Source organism: Vipera ursinii, assembly GCF_947247035.1.
Source record: "Vipera ursinii genome assembly, chromosome: 5".
Lineage (NCBI taxonomy): Eukaryota > Metazoa > Chordata > Lepidosauria > Squamata > Viperidae > Vipera > Vipera ursinii.
The window spans coordinates 15,460-30,981 of NC_139518.1; the positions used below are offsets into that span (position 1 = coordinate 15,460).

A 15,522-nucleotide genomic window follows, 5' to 3' on the forward strand; every position below is an offset into this window, starting at 1 on the left:
CAACTCCGATCCCCCCCACCCCCAATACCTGAACAGCCTCCCCCTCCCATCCTTCAGAAGGCTGTCAAGACCTGCCTCTTCCACCAGATATAGGGGCTGGGGCGCTGATTCCTCTGGCGTGGCAGGCTTCTCTGCGGACCGACTGGAGAAGGATGTGCAGTGCCACAAACATGTTGCTTTCAACCAATTGATATGCTTATTTTGGCACTCGCTCCAAGTTAGTAGGCAAGGCAACACTCTGCTTAGTCCAAGTTAAAAACACGGGAGCAATCAAGGCCTGCATTGGGCAACTGGCTTAAGGAACATCAGCACAAATATGGCCCCCGTCAAGAGCCACGTTCTTGGCAACGGTCATTTCCAATGGGCTTTCCTTGGAAATGCCTTTGAAACACGGATGATGTTCCCTAGCTGGGTACTGAAACGTCTGCAAGAGAATAAACAGTCTCAGAGAGCGGGTTATTTTTTATGATTCTGACAAGGCTCAGGAGAAACAAACACACCACTGGCCTTAGCAGTCTACTCTTATCTACCCGCTTTACTGGAACATGATATTATCATAATTAAGATTGTTTGATCTGCTAATGACATCCGATTGCTCATTGCTTCCGAATCTTACCAACAAGGCCACCTGTGTGCGATCTCCATTCTTGCCAAGGGATGACAAAATAGGAACCAAGCATTGAGCTCTGTTGTCTTCTACAAGGGATGGGACTTTTGTTCCAGTCTGGAGCCATGCAGGGGTTACACCTGCACACCTGTCCCTGGACTGGGGACACTTCACATCGCTTGTGGGGACGGATGTTCATGGCTCATGGCCAAAAAATTCTCCAATTGAGGACCACAAACATTTCACAATTGCAACAGCAAGACTCGATGGGAAAGGAGAGAGATGACGCATCGATCATTTTTAAAATCTGCAGAACGTTGGGGATTCAACCTCATAGTAACCAGGTGGGATTTCGGTGCCCTGCCAATGGCAGGAGAACTGCTGAGAAGACGGTCCAAAGGGAAGCTTGTAGAATCCTTGCACAAAGGGGTCTACCTGGACACCTGGCCCTCTTTCTGGCTGCATTTCCTAATTGGACAGCCTGTTATAGAAAACAAGAATGAATCCAGTGCTGCCTCCCATCACATCTTCCTCTCTGCCTTGTCCTTGCTGTAGGTGTTTCCATAATGGGCGGGGAAGGAAAGATCAGCCTCCCTTTGTCAATCCTGGACCATCTATTTCTCCATGGATCAGCCACTGGGCTCGTCTCAGCCGCCACAGACAGCTTGGCAGAGCAGGAGAAGAACCTCTCCCAGGCGAGGTGCAATGGTGTCCTACGGGAAGCGCCTGGCCTGCCTTCTTGTTGGAGGTGCCGTCTACCCAGCCGTCTTTCTGCTGTCAGTCCTTATCCAATACAGAGGAACTGTATTTCCTCCTGGGATCGATCAACCCCTGAAGGCCCGCTTCTGTCAGACGATGCTCATCACAGGGTTAATTTTGGTAAGGTTTTCCTTCATTCCTTTTTTCATGAACTGAGACAGAAGAATTGTATTGATTTATCCTTTTCTTTAAAAATTAGAATTGGCACAAATTCATGGACACCTCCATCAATGGAACAGAAATGGTTTCTTGGCTTCTTGGGGATGGAAGCTGTGAAACTGACTGGTTCACCCGTCTGTTAGATTTGGAGACCTAAAGGAGAAGGGTTTCCCCTCTGTAAAAGGCAGTATTCCCCCACCTGAAGCCCTCCAGTTGGGTGAGATGTCAGGTCCCATCACCCCTAGTAAGCTCCCTTCAATATGACAGGGGAATCTCTGGCTTATGGATATTACTCCTATTTGTAAAGTTTAATGCCCTGTTTATTTATTATTTATTTATTATTGGGACTTATATGCTGCCCTATCTCCCGAAGGACTCAGGGCGGCTAACAACAAAATACAATAATACAGAAGTTAAAAAGAATTTAAATTAAAGGCCCCAGTAGAATAAATTAAAATTAAAATTAAGTTAAAAATTAAAAACATAAAATAAAATCCCTGTTAGTCCAGGTCAGCCTGATGGAAAAGGAGTGTTTTGAGGCCGCGGCAAAAGGACTGGAGATCCGGGGCCGTCCGAAGCTCAAGGGGGAGTTGGTTCCATAGGACTGGCGCTCCCACAGAGAAGGCCCTCCCCCTGGGGGTCGCCAGCCGACATTGACTAGCCGACGGCACCCTGAGGAGGCCCTCTCTGTGTGAGTGCACTGGGCGATGGGAAGTCATTCCTGGCAGCAGATGGTCCTGCAAGTATCCCGGGCCTAAGCCATGTAGGGCTTTAAAGGTAAGTACCAGCACCTTAAATCTCACCCAGAGGACAACCGGTAACCAATGCAGCTTGCGCAGGAGGGGTGTAATATGGGAGTATCGGGATGCTCCCATCACTACCTGCGCGGCTGCATTCTGCACCAGTTGAAGCCTCCGGGTGATCTTCAAGGGCAGCCCCATGTAGAGAGCATTGCAGTAATCTATACGGGAGGTAACGAGTGTGTGGGTGACTGTACGTAGGGCATCTCGGTCCAGATAGGGGTGCAACTGGTGCACCAGGCGAACCTGGGCAAATGCCCTCCTGGCCATGACTCCAATATGATCTTCAAAACTGAGTTGTGAATCCAGGAGGACGCCTAAATTGCGTGCCCTATCAACAGGAGGTAACATCTCTCCTCCCATAACCAAAGATGGAACTTCTTGGACTAAACGAAATGCCGGTACATAAAGCCACTCCGTTTTGGCTGGGTTGAGCTGGAGCCTGTTCTTCCCCATCCAAATCTGTAGCACTTCCAGGCAACGGGACATCACATCGAGGGCATCACTGGGTTGGTTTGGGGTGGAGATGAAAAGTTGGGTATCATCAGCATATTGATGATACCTCACCCCGAAACCACGGATGATCTCACCCAGCGGCTTCCTATAGATGTTGAACAGGAGGGGCGAGAGTACCGACCCCTGAGGCACCCCACAATTAAGGGGCCTAGGGGCTGACCTCTGCCCCCCCCGCCAACACCATCTGCGAACGGCCCAAGAGGTAGGAGGAGAACCACCATAAAACGGTGCCTCCCACTCCCAACCCCTTAAGGCGTTGCAGCAAGATACCATGGTCGATGGTATCAAAAGCTGCTGAGAGATCTAATAGGACCAGGACAGAGGAATAACCCCTATCTCGGGCCCACCAGAGATCATCCACCAGTGCGACCAATGCCGTCTCCGTGCTGTACCCGGGCCTGAAACCCGATTGGTACGGATCCAGATACTCAGCCAGAGCCTTGACCTGCTACAGCCTAACTCACTGTTATTTAGGCACTTCAGGTATGTGTTGAAGGGAGAACAACAGGATGCATCACGGCACTTGAAATGCAAACTCCGCCTTGCATCCATGTACAAAATGTACAGAGCCTGGGTGGGCATGCCACAATGCCCATTGTTTCATTCTGAAGGACCATCTACTTGCTGTGGGTACCATGCTCACTTTTTGGGCCAAAGATTAAAGTAATCTCCCAAAATTAAATTGTCCTCTTCTGTGCTTTGGCCAACAGGGAATTGTTTTAGAGGAGCTGGGTTTGTGCAGCGCCCTTGATCTCTTACGGTTTTGGACTAATGGAGTACCTCCGTGCAGGGATCCGTCCCTTGTCATTCAGAACCAGATATTTGATGGGGTGCCAGTGAGGATCTATTCATCTAGAACAGCGCCAACTATGAAAAGAAAAGCTGTGCTTTACATCCATGGAGGGGCAGGCGTTTTGGGAAGTGTCGGTAAGGCCACAGAGACTATTCCAAGCCAACCTTGGAGAGCTAAGCCCAGAAGGTTAGGCAATCTCAGGCCAATATTAGCTGGAACCCTAAAAATACCCAAGGTAATAGAGAAGCCCTTTCTGGACAGTTGGCTACCAAAACACAACACTGAGATGTTCATGAAGTCACCTGGTATTCCACTCAATGACTCTCCCTCTTTGTTTCCCTCTGTCTGTCTCTATCTCTGTTTCTGTCTCTCTCACACACAGACACATACAAACACAAGTATAGAAAAAAGTGAGGAAGAATCTGCCCTCTGAACAAGTATCCCAGAAGCAAATAGGAGAGCTGAGCAGTGACCAAGGGCAACCTTGGGGTGACAGCTTGCCTTCAGCAAACCTCCCTCCAAGGCTTCAGGCAGGGAAAGAAAATGGTTTCCAGGAATGAGTTTTCAACCAGCGCAACTGTCAGAATCCATTTATATCACATTCCTAAATGTATGTTTAAAACATTATCCCCCCCCCCTGGATTCTGCCATCTCCCAAGGAAGGAGGAGCGGATGTGGATTCAGCCTGCCTTAGGTTATTTCAAAGACCAAGGGAACCCTTTTGAACTGGGGGAACAAAGGGGAGGGTTAGGGAAGAAGGCATCTGGCCTGTGTCTTCTTTTAATTCTGTAGAGGAAGAAGGCAATAACCATAAAGATTCGAAGTTCCCTTTTTCCCACGAAAGGGATGACACGAAGTAAAATGATGGGAGGCTGACCAAATGGGGTTGAGGGAAGGGGGGGGGTTGAACCGGGAACTCTTTATAAAGTTTCAATTTGTAAAACAATACCAAGTCCTGTCTTGTATTTCCACAACCAAGCACGTCCTACTAAAAACTCCTTTTGGACTAGAACTGACTCCAAGAGTTTTTGATTCCCTAAGACGTGGATTGGGGTGGGTCCTGACAGCAACTCTCTGCTGCTCATTTCAGATTTCTACGAAAGAATCCTGCGCCACGTGGCCAAAGAGGGCGATGCGACCGTGGTCGCGGTTGGGTGAGTGTAGCCCTCCATGCCTTTCAGCATGGGGGGGAGGGGTTTGCCCAAAGTTATGGGCCTTTTCAAAAGAAAGCAAGGATTGAATTCATCAATGTACCCATAATAAGTTATTTTCTGTTCCTTTTAGGTATGGACTTGCGCCAGAGAATCCTTATCCAAACCAGTATTCTGAGTGTCTGACGGCTGCTGTCTACCTCATGAAACATTCTGAAGATTACGGTGTGGACAGTTCCCGTATTATCATTTCCGGAGACAGTTGTGGGGCTAATTTTGCCACACGCATTTGCCAGTTACTGGTGGACCGCAGAGACCTTCCCAAGGTCCACGCCCAAGTGCTGATCTATCCAGGTCTTCAGGGCTTGGACCTCTCTTTGCCATCCTATCAGCAGAACTGCAGAAGTCCAATCCTGTGGAAAAAACTGGTCGCCTACTTTTGCTGCCGCTACCTCAACAAGTCAACTTCCTTTGTAAATGAAATTATGAAGAGCAGCTACGTCCCCAAGGCCACGCGACTAAAGTACCAGAAGTGGCTGAATGCCAAAAACATCTCCGAACAGTTCAAAGTCAGGGGCTATAGAGAAGAAGACCACGCTTTGTCTAATTTCAACCCTCAGCTCCACGAAGAAATGAAAGTGATGCTCTCCGAGACCTTTTCCCCCTTGTTGGCCGAGGATGCCGTCGTCTGCAAGCTCCCTCAGACCTTCCTTTTGACCTGCGAGTTTGACGTCCTTCGAGACGATGGGCTGCTGTACATGAAGCGGCTGATAGACAACGGTGTGCCAGTAACCTGGAGCCACGTAGAGAATGGCATGCATGGAGTAATGGTCCTTTTTGGCTACGGCATCCTGTCCTTTCCTTCAGCAAAAAGGATTGTCAATGATGTCACCGATTTTATCAGACGCTTGTAAGGCTAAAATGAAACCAAGAGAGGGACCTCATCTTTTCACCTTATTCCTGAAATGCAGAGAATTAGGAGTACCAGACTTGGGCTCCCCTTTGGAAAAACTGCTTGAGTGCTGGTTGGTGAACCTCGAACCCGCGTTCTCTCCACCAGAATGCAGCTCTGAAGATCAAAGAGGCTCAGAAGAGCTCCTGAAAAACATGGTCGTCCAGCTGCTTCTGGAGCCAGTTGGCCTCAATAGTGACAGAAGTTGTGCCAATGATCACCACCCCCCTGATCTGAAAAGTGTGTGTGTGTGTGTGCGTGTGTGTGTATAGACACACACACTCCAGGGAGGGACAGAGAAGGATTGTGTCTGGAAAGGCAGGACCTTCACACCTGGGTCCTTCGGCTACTCCTGACAAAAGAAGTGCAGGAAGACCAACTCCTCCCAGGATCCATTTCAGAATCAGAACCAAAGAATCTCCTCTCTGGGGGGGGGGTGGAATCTGAATTGACTCCTTTCAGTGGAACCCCGAGGCCCAGGCCCCCAACGGCAAAAAATGCATCTTCAATTCAGTCAGAAAATTCCCATCCTTAGGAGAGGATGTGTGGAAAGCTGCTCTCCAGAGACCCACAGGGCAAAGTGGCCTCTCGCTTCCAGTCCCCCCCCCATGGTGGGCGAGGGGTGTTGAGCAAGGGGACCATCCCAGATGATCGAGGCAGGGCTCCGGGAGGGAGGGCAGCTGCAGAAATGCGAGAGGCCTCGCTCTGACTTTTCAGCCGGGAGCCTTGTAATTATGCTGATCAGGGCACGGCCTCTCCGAGACCTCTCGGAGGTGAACAAACAGCTCCACGGGATCTTTCGGCTCTCCTGGGAAGGCGCCCTGTTCAACCCACGCACAAGGAAAGGGCTCCTCTGATCCTCAATGCCCCTTCTCGCCTCACCCTCTCCTCGCTCGGCTCCCCTGCCCACCAAGACGGTACGTCTAAGCCCAGCATCTGAGGTGCCGCGTCCTGATAGCACCAATGTTTGGATCATGGCCACTTCAGGAAAGGATGGAGGCAAACTGCAATGTTTTCACAACTCGCCTGTTCGAGGGTATATCAAAGGGCCGTATGGCTCGGGGAAGCCAACCGCAGCCACGTCAACAAAAGAGGCTCTCCCGACCTCCAAACTCCCAGGGGACGTTCGGGTCTGAAGGCTGACCAAATGCCAGCAGGGCAGCCAAGGCTGTTACGGAGCTTCCTGCTCTGCTCTTGGCCCGGGCCGGTTACGATGACCTGCCCCAGATGGAGATTCCGCCGGGGACTGAGTGGCCTGCGCAGCTCTCTGGGGGGTGCGCTGGAGTTGGAAATACCCCTTTTCCTCCCATTTATGCCGGTGCTCGTTGGATGAACTCCCTCGGGTCAGGGTTTACTGAGGCCCACTCCCTTCTTTGCATCAACAAAACATAAGAGGAGAGGAAGGTCAGTAGAGCCTTGCAAATGTTAGATTATGACGCCTTTTGCTTTCCACGCTTGCTGCAAGGAGCCCTAGTGGGAGTGGAAGCCAAGAGGCCGAAAGAAGCACTGCAGCCCGGGTCAAGCTCGTTCTGACTCAAATTCTTGAAACCTTAAAAGCTTGTCTTTCTGGAAAGCCCGCTCTGGTTTAATAAAAGTCTTGCCTTATTTTGTATCCTTCTGCCCTCTTCTCTTCTCGTGCTTCTCCTTCAAGGTGGCTGGAAAACCACCTGACAGAGCAAAGCAAACACCGAAAGGCTTTTATCGGTCTTTGAGTCTGCTCTGTTTGTGCCTGTCTGTTCTCTCGCAAGGGAACTAAAGCAGAGACCGGAGATCCTTCACTTGACCCGAAAGGACAAAAGTCCCCTCAGAGACTCCGAGGAGGCTTTTTCTTCCGCCTTTCGGCTCTGGTGCACTCAGACCAGGCCCGGCTGCTCGTTATCGTGGCCCTCCCTAATGCCAAGGGCGCCCACGTATTGCATCCCGGATCCCAACCGTCACACGTGCAGGCAGAGCTGCCTCGGCTAAGATACGTGGCTAAAAGCACAGCCTTCACTCCCGTGATTCTGATAAACCCCGATCATTCTGATAGAGTGAAAATGATGGGAGGGGTTTTGGCAGCCATGCCTTCCTCTTTGCACTGCACAGATCCTGAGGTCTCCTGCTGAGCTCTCGCTGGGCACTTCCGGGGCCAGAAGGAGCTCAGCACGTCTCTCTTGGGGTCAAAAAACCCTTCTAGAAAAGGGAGAGAGACTCTCCTGGACAGAGACACCTGGCATCATCGCCCCCGTATTGTGCCAGGCGCCTGTCAGAAGCTGAGAAGAAATCTCTGCCGCAGATTAAGGAGTGATTCACCGCCTGGTGACGGAGCTGTGAAGGTCAAGGGGTCCTCCGGTAAGCCTGGACAGGCCCTGGGCGGAAGGGCTGAATTTTCTACTGATCTGCAATCTCCTTCCGGTCCCCACTTTATATCCTCCTTTCAAAAAAAGAAAGCCTGTTTCCTAGGAAGTGCCTCTCTTAAGTCCGTTGCATTTTAAGATGCAGTTCTAGGACTCTCCTGGTCCACAGCCAGGAAACCCCAAGAGAAAGGCCGAGGAAGGAAGCAGAGAACGAAAAGGAGGCAAAATTATTGCTCACAGCATCTGGCTCCTAACCCAGAGTAGGGGATGGAACAGCCTAGGATGCAAGAGCCATAACCACAAAGAACAGAAAGAAAACGACTGGGGGCAACAGGGCTGTTTCCTGCCTCTGCCCCCCCCCCAATTTTTTCACACTGTCCAGCGCAATCCGTCTTGGGGGCAGAACTGGAAGTCTGAAACGGGCCCCCAATGGCCGGCAGGCACGATTAAGGGTGCTGCCCGCCACCGCTGCCTCCCTAACGGAGGTCCTCTCCGCCCCCAACGACGTCCAGCGGAAGCCCTCCAATCCTATGGGGTGGGAACGGGTGCTTGCCCAGTTACCGAGCCCCCTAGAGCCCAGGACGAGGGGCTCCTTCTGGGACTGCCTTCGAGTAACAGCGAGAACCTCTGCTTGGCGGGCGGGGCGGGGCCAGATTCAGGGCCCTCCTGGTCGTCGCCGGTGGGGCTGCACGGGCGGGGCTCGACCGGCTTCCTACGGGCAACAAGCCGCGCCTGAATCCGGCGAGGGGCCGAGCAGGACGGGAGGTGTGGTCCGAGGGCGCTCCGCCCCGACCGCGAAGCCCGAGGCCGAGCACTGCGGCGGCGCTCCTTCCCTCCGTCCGCGGCCGGCGCCCCGATGGGCTTCCCGCAGGCGCTGCTGGCGCTGGCGGGCGCTGCGGGGCTGGCCGCCCTGATCCTGCTGGTGCTGGGCAGCATCTACTTCGAGGCCACCAACTCCGAGGTGCCAGCCGGGCTGGAGCAGCCGGCCAAGCTCCGCGTCATCCACGCCTGCCGCATCGGGGCCGCGGTCTTGGTGAGCTGACGGCGCGGGGCGGGCGCCCCCGAGGGAGACAGGCAGGCAGGCAGGCCGGCAGGCAGACAAGTGCCGGGCCGTGGCCCGTGCCCCACGGGAGTAAAGGCTCTGCCGAAGTGCAGCGGCGGCGCTGCTGCTGCTGCGCGGAGAGGGTCCAGAGCCGGGCAGGGCGGGGGGAGGGGCGTCGAGAGGACCCCGCCTACGCCCCTCTCGGGCTGACGAAGCCGGACGGGGTCCCCTCTCGGGAGCCCGGCTGAGCCAAGCTGGGCGTCCCGGGGCGCGCACAAAAACCGGCCTCTCTCAGGACAGCCGCGCCCGATGGGCGCCTCCAAGGGCAGCCCGGGGCGAGCGGCACCGCTGACCCTGGAGAGAGAACCCCGCCCTCGGGCTTTAAGGGCTCCGCCCGGACCCCTGAAAGGAGTGAGGGGAGGCTGAGGACTCCCGCACGGCCAAGCCGAGCTTCCCGCCAGTGGCTGGGCGCTTCCCTGCTCCAGGGAGGTCCGAGGGGCTTCCGAGTCAGGCCCGGAGCAGGCTGCCTTTTGCCTGCGGCCAACCGCTCGAGCACCTGCTTCGCTCCCCTAAAAGGGAAGGATTCTGGAGAACCTGCGCCTCTGCACCCAAATCCAGTTCGTCCGGTTTGTGCGCAACGCCTGGACGAGGAGGAGAGACCCCGCCCTCTGCATCCAGGACGCCGCCTTCGAGGGAATCCCCGTCCGGATATATCGGCCCAAAGCGCCCTCGGCCGCCGGCCCGAGGAAGGGCATCGTGTACTTCCACGGAGGGGGCTGGATCTTCGGCAGCTTGGGTGAGCCAGTCGCCGCGAGATCAGCTTCCTCCAAAGGAAGAGGAACGCCGAAACCGAAGTTGATGCCTAGGAGAAGAGATTGGGAGGGAGCCCTTTTCAGGAGGGAGAGGTTGCCTTTGGGGACACCCCTCCACCCACGCCCCACGGCATAGTTCCCAGAAAAGACTGGGGGGGAGGGACACAAAAGGGAGGCTCTGAAGGTTGCTGCTCTAGATGCCTCTCCAGGACAGAAGGCAGGATTTAGCCCAAAATTGTATTATTCAATTCCTGCACAAGTGTGGAGAGAGAGAGAGAGAGAAAGGGAGGGAGGGGGGAGAGGGAGAATATTTTTAATTCTTTGCTGATCCAGATCTGATTCAGGCGCAGTGATGCTATATTGAGTGTACTGAATAATTCAGATCAGATCTCCAAATTTACTCTATTTGAGTTTCAGAACAGAATTGCCAAACTAAACTGATCCAACCCAGAAAATGGGTCAGATTCAGGAAAAAAAGGTTTTCCATGTGTGACTACTGAACCACTGGATCCAGTCGGAAGCAACCAGTTGATTCAAACAAAGGAATCCAAAAGAGACTTCTTCGCCTCCTTCATGCCCACAAGGCACTGATGACCATTTGCCGTTGGGGCTTGTTTCTCAGAGAACTGGATAAAAAAATTTGGGTGGTTTCCATGGTGGTGGCAGCATTTAGGAGATGTGTGATGCAGGGCTGGCAAGCGCTGACTACTTCCAGTCAATCATGCAAATAATCTGCTTTTCAGGGAGCCAGGAGCACCTCTGCTGCTATTTCGCCAGAGAAAGCGACTCGGTGGTTGTATCCGTGGCGTAAGTCATCCCAAATGGGTTTTGAAATCTTACCCCAGATCCTGAGAGTTCAGAAGAGGCAGCCCAAGAAAATGAGCCACCAGCTTTACGAGGCCGGCCACCCCACCCACATCCCCACAAATCTTGGGCGAAGCTCCCCAACAAAACAGAAGGGCAGCAGTTGCTATCATTTCCCTTCATTGATACAAGCAAATGGGGCAAGACTCCCCCTTGGGGGCAGCCCCGTTGCCCTCAAGGAGAAGTTAAAAGTCTTTCCTGGCACTCCTCACAATTTGGGGTCAACCAAGCTCGCCCCACCCACAAGGAATTGAATTGAATTTATTAAATTTATATGCTGCCCTTCTCCCTAAGGACTCAAGGTGGCTCACAACAATAAAAAGTTAAAAAACATAAAATACAAAATTTAAAAAAGAATTAAACCATAAATGTAATAAATGCATAACAATTAACCCAATAAACCAAATTTAAAACTATAGTCAGTCCAGGCCCGATTGTTGGAACATCCATGTCTTCAGGTCACGGCGGAAGGACCAAAGGTCAGGGGCCATCCGCAGCTCCGGAGGCAACTCATTCCAGAGGGTCGGCGTGCCCACAGAGAAGGTTGTCCCCCTGGGGGTCACCAGCCGATGGAACCCTGAGGAGGCCAACTCTGTGGGAGCGAACCGGGCGATGGGAGGTTGACAATGGCAGCAGGTGGTCTTGCAAGTACCCCAGGCCTAAGCCATGTAGGGCTTTAAAGGTAATTACCAGCACCTTGAATCGCACCCAGAGGGCAACCGGAAGCCAATGCAGCTCGTGCAGGAGTGGTGTAACATGGGAGTATCGAGAAACTCCCATAAGCACCCACGCGGCCACATTCTGCACCAGCTGAAGCCTCCGGGTGCACTTCAAGGGCAGCCCCATGTAGAGAGCATTGCAGTAATCCAGGCGAGAAGTGACAAGGGCGTGGGTGACCGTGTATAGGGCATCTCGGTCCAAAAAGGGGCGCACCAGGCGAACCTGTGCGAAGGCCCCCCTGGTCACAGCAGTTAGATGATCGTCCAAGTTAAGCCGTGAATCCAGGAGGACACCCAAGTTGCAGGCCCTTTCTGAGGGGGGCAATACCTCCCCCCCATCAAAAGAGATGGAACATGTTGGACTATATGAGATGCCGGTATTCACAGTCACTCAGTCTTGGAGGGGTTCAGCCTGAGCCTGTTCTTTCCCATCCAGACCCACACCGCCTCCAGGCACCGGGACATCACGTCAAGGGCATCACTGGGTTGGCTCAGGGTGGAGATGAACAACTGGGTATCATCCGCATATTGGTGATACCTCACCCCAAAGCCACGGATGATCTCACCCAGAGGCTTCATATAGATGTTAAACAGGAAGGGGGAGAGAACCGACCCCTGAGGCACCCCACAAGTGAGGGGCCTCAGGTAGATCTCTGCCCCCCTGCCAATACAAACTGCGAGCAGCTCGAGAGGTAGGAGGAGAACCACCGTAGAACACTGCCTCCCACTCCTAACCCCCTGAGCCGTCGCAGCAGAAGGAGTGGCTTCTTCGTTACTACCCGGGGCTTTCTGCTTCTTAAGTGAGGGCTCTCTTTGCATCCGAGGAGGCTGGTAGTGCCTCAACTGAACCACCGCGGGGATCTCTCTCTGCGTCTTGAGGGAGAAGATGAAAATCTTCCACTGGTTTATGTGGCCCTCCTTCCCTGCAGGTACCGCTTGGCTCCAGAGCACAGACACCCCGCCCAGCTCAATGACTGCGTTGCTGCCTCCACCCACTTTCTGAAGGTCGCCGAGGACTACGGGGTGGACAGCAGCCGGGTCATCCTTGCTGGGAATGAGGCGGGTGGGAATCTCGCTGCCAGGGTCTGCCAAATCTTAGCAAGTGGATCAGGCCCCACCAAGGTGCGTGCTCAGATCCTCCTCTGCCCCGTTCTCCAAGCGGTTGACTTCAACCTGCCTTCCTACCAGCAGAACCGTGCTGTGCCGCTTCTGTTCCGAGAACGGGCAGCTTTCTACCTGCTGCAGCGCTCGACGGGAGACGCTTCACACCTGGGGGACGTCTTGGAAGGGTCGCATGTCCCGATGAAACTGAAAGCACAGTACAGGAAGTGGCTGAGCGGGGACCTCCTCCCGGAGGGGTTTAAGGCCAGGGGCTACAAGCCCACCACCTGCCTTTCCTCCAGAGAGGACGTCTCCGGGGCCCTTGAGAGCCTGACCCTGCCCGAATGCTCACCGCTTCTGGCAGAGGAGGCCGTCCTCCGGCTGCTTCCCGAGACCTTCATTCTGACCTGCGAGTACGACGTCCTCAGGGACGACGGTCTGCTCTACAAGAAGCGCCTGGAAGAGCAGCGTGTCCCGGTGACCTGGCTCCACCTTGCAAACGGATTCCATGGGATTATAGACTTTTTTGAGAGAGGCTGGCTCGGTTTCCCATCCGGGAAAAAGGGGGTGGATGATATTGTCAGCTTCATTAAAAGCTTATGAAATAACAAATATAACAATATTGAGTTGGTAGAAGACTTACATTTGTCACAGATTCACTCCAGTTAGGACCAGCCTGAGCACAAAAGGCTAAATTGCTCTGGAGTTTGAGCAGTGGCCAAGGAGGTGGGACGCAGAGGCTCTCCATGCTTCCCATCATGGAGAAGAGAAGGAGTGACCTCCTCTTGGGCAGAACGGAGGGGGGGCGACCACGAGAAGCAACCATATCATACTGTCCTATGGTACTGGATTCGGTGTCTTCTTTATAATGGGCTATTCCAAATTACTGGGTCATTGTGGTATTTCATGTAGAGTTCCATGACATTCGTTTTGTTTTATTTGCACTCTGACATGAAACTCAGATTATTTGGGAGACTGAATAACGTTAGAAACAACATGATGGAAATGGCCGTGCAGATTTGTGTGCTGCAATTCAGGAATAAAATAGAGCTAACTTGGCTCTGTTATGTTAACATGGTGACTTAGTCTTGTACATAATCCTTTTGCAAAGGAGGTAACTAACCAGATTCAGGCTCAAAAAAAGCTGGAAACCTTTACAAAGAGTCCACAGAGGACGTTGCTTTCGGCTTCTGCGCATGAAATGCTGCACTAATGGCAGCACTGAGCTCCATCCCACGTGCAGATAGAAGAGGCTCCCCAACATCAGATGTACTTTAATTAGTTCCGTTTACCCTCCCGATTTTCAGCCAGACTTTCCAAGCAACCAGAAGCATCCCCTACGTATCCGGCCCCATAGCCCTGGAGCCCATAGAACAAGCCCAGGGATTGCATTGCCACAGAATCCCCCGTCACCGTGTCACAGGAGGGCAACCAAGGCGATGGGCAACAATGGAGAACCTGAGAGGAAGGAACGCCACAAAGGCCCAACTCTCCGCTCAGGAGGAGCCCCCAGGAGGAGGAAAGGAGTGGGGGGAAATCATGATGAACCTATGCAGAGATGTCCAGGAATGCACCCTGCCCAGCTGGAAGGTGGGGCCAAAGTACTCGACCAAAGTGCTGATTGGAAACTGGGGAGAGGAGAGGAGGAGGGTAAGAAAGACCCCCAAGACGGGGGGGGGGGGGGAATCAAGGCAGTTGGGACAGGAAATCAGAATCCGTGGGTTCCCAAAGGGGGAGCCCAGCGTGGCCGATCTCAGCTTGTTTCTATGGTGACTGTTTATCTGGGTTATTTTAGTTTGTCCGCGATAATGAGGGGACCGTTCAAAGCACCTTCAAACAAGATTTTGTCCCTTTCCCCACTGGGACCCCGGACCGAACCGTGATGCGGAGGCTTATGAAGAGGCTGGAAGTGACTCCTAGTTACAAGCCTGGGGCCTCCTCTGCCCGGGCCTTTTAGTTCCACGTCCTGGCTGGACTGGGAAGACTTTGCGATTCCAGCCAGGGTTGAGAGGGAGAGCCCCGGTTCCTATCCCCCCTTTCACACTGAGCCCCACACGGGCTGCTTTCACGCCTTGCACTTGACAGCGGCAGAGAAGAGAGACGTTACCTGGGTGTGCACAATACACCAAGCCAGACACTAACCCGAGGGCTGAACTACACACCAAGAAAACCCAACAAAAACCAATCAAGTTTAAAGCAAACCAAACTCAGCAGGCAACACAAAAGCTACTCTTACGTTTAGTCCCGAGCGCCCCCCACCCCCCAGACCAGCCTCTGGATGTTCTTCCCTCCCAAGTTCCCTGCCTCTGAGCAGGGGCTTCGTAGTTCACTCGCAGCCCCCAGAGCCACCGTGGCTCCATTCAGGCAGGCCATGACATTCTGGCCACGTGCCTTTCCTAACGGTCACCAAGGTCTGACTCTGCATTCTGCCCTCCCCAGTCCAGTTCTACCAGTCTCAGTTCACCTCATCAGCCTAGCCAGCTCACCCACCCCCGGGCGTGATGGGAGGGGCACTTGCAGCCTGCTCCTGGTCAGGCCCACCACCTTAAAAGGGTACAGGTTGTCTTTTAGACCCACTGGGAAGAGGCCAGGCATCAGCACCTGGTCTCGCAGTATGACGATCAATACAACAGACACGGCCACAACCCCCAGCTGCCTCCACTCCGCAAATGGCACAGGCACAAACTGGCATGGACGCCAGAGAAATCGGACTATCCCCTTTCTGGTAGGTCCCGGCAGGACAGTGAAGGGTGGGCTCCTGAGCTAGAAGGCTGGGCAGGAACACCTGTGGAATCTGCAAGACCGTCAGGTGGACGTTTGCTAGCCAGCTGCGATGGGACAAGTAGGAATTAAAGCAGGTCTCCAGAGGGGGGAGAAGGGGGGAGGAGGCGTCCAGATCCTTGCTGGGTAG

At 53.5% G+C, this 15,522-nt stretch overlaps 3 protein-coding genes across 3 annotated transcripts; all 3 read left to right on the plus strand.

The window, feature by feature from the left end:
- Nucleotides 1-1,312: 1,312 nt before the first annotated feature.
- Nucleotides 1,313-5,699, plus strand: LOC310640973 (arylacetamide deacetylase-like 4; the record flags this gene model as incomplete). The annotated part of the gene is made up of 4 exons (XM_083363563.1): nt 1,313-1,486; nt 3,552-3,768; nt 4,725-4,788; nt 4,919-5,699. The coding sequence occupies 4 exons, from the start codon at nt 1,313-1,315 to the stop codon at nt 5,697-5,699; spliced, it is 1,236 nt and encodes a 411-aa protein (XP_083219689.1).
- Nucleotides 5,700-8,856: 3,157 nt separating this feature from the next.
- Nucleotides 8,857-13,656, plus strand: LOC310641746 (arylacetamide deacetylase-like 4). Its single transcript, XM_083364984.1, has 4 exons — nt 8,857-9,106; nt 9,692-9,911; nt 10,671-10,734; nt 12,440-13,656. The coding sequence occupies exons 1-4, from the start codon at nt 8,930-8,932 to the stop codon at nt 13,212-13,214; spliced, it is 1,236 nt and encodes a 411-aa protein (XP_083221110.1). The 5' UTR covers nt 8,857-8,929; the 3' UTR covers nt 13,215-13,656.
- Nucleotides 13,657-14,018: 362 nt separating this feature from the next.
- Nucleotides 14,019-15,464, plus strand: LOC310641680 (cilia- and flagella-associated protein 107-like; the record flags this gene model as incomplete). The annotated part of the gene is made up of 3 exons (XM_083364918.1): nt 14,019-14,261; nt 14,407-14,520; nt 15,183-15,464. Exons 1-3 carry the CDS (start codon nt 14,061-14,063, stop codon nt 15,462-15,464), a joined length of 597 nt encoding a protein of 198 aa, XP_083221044.1. The 5' UTR covers nt 14,019-14,060.
- Between the last annotated feature and the right edge of the window lie 58 nt (nt 15,465-15,522).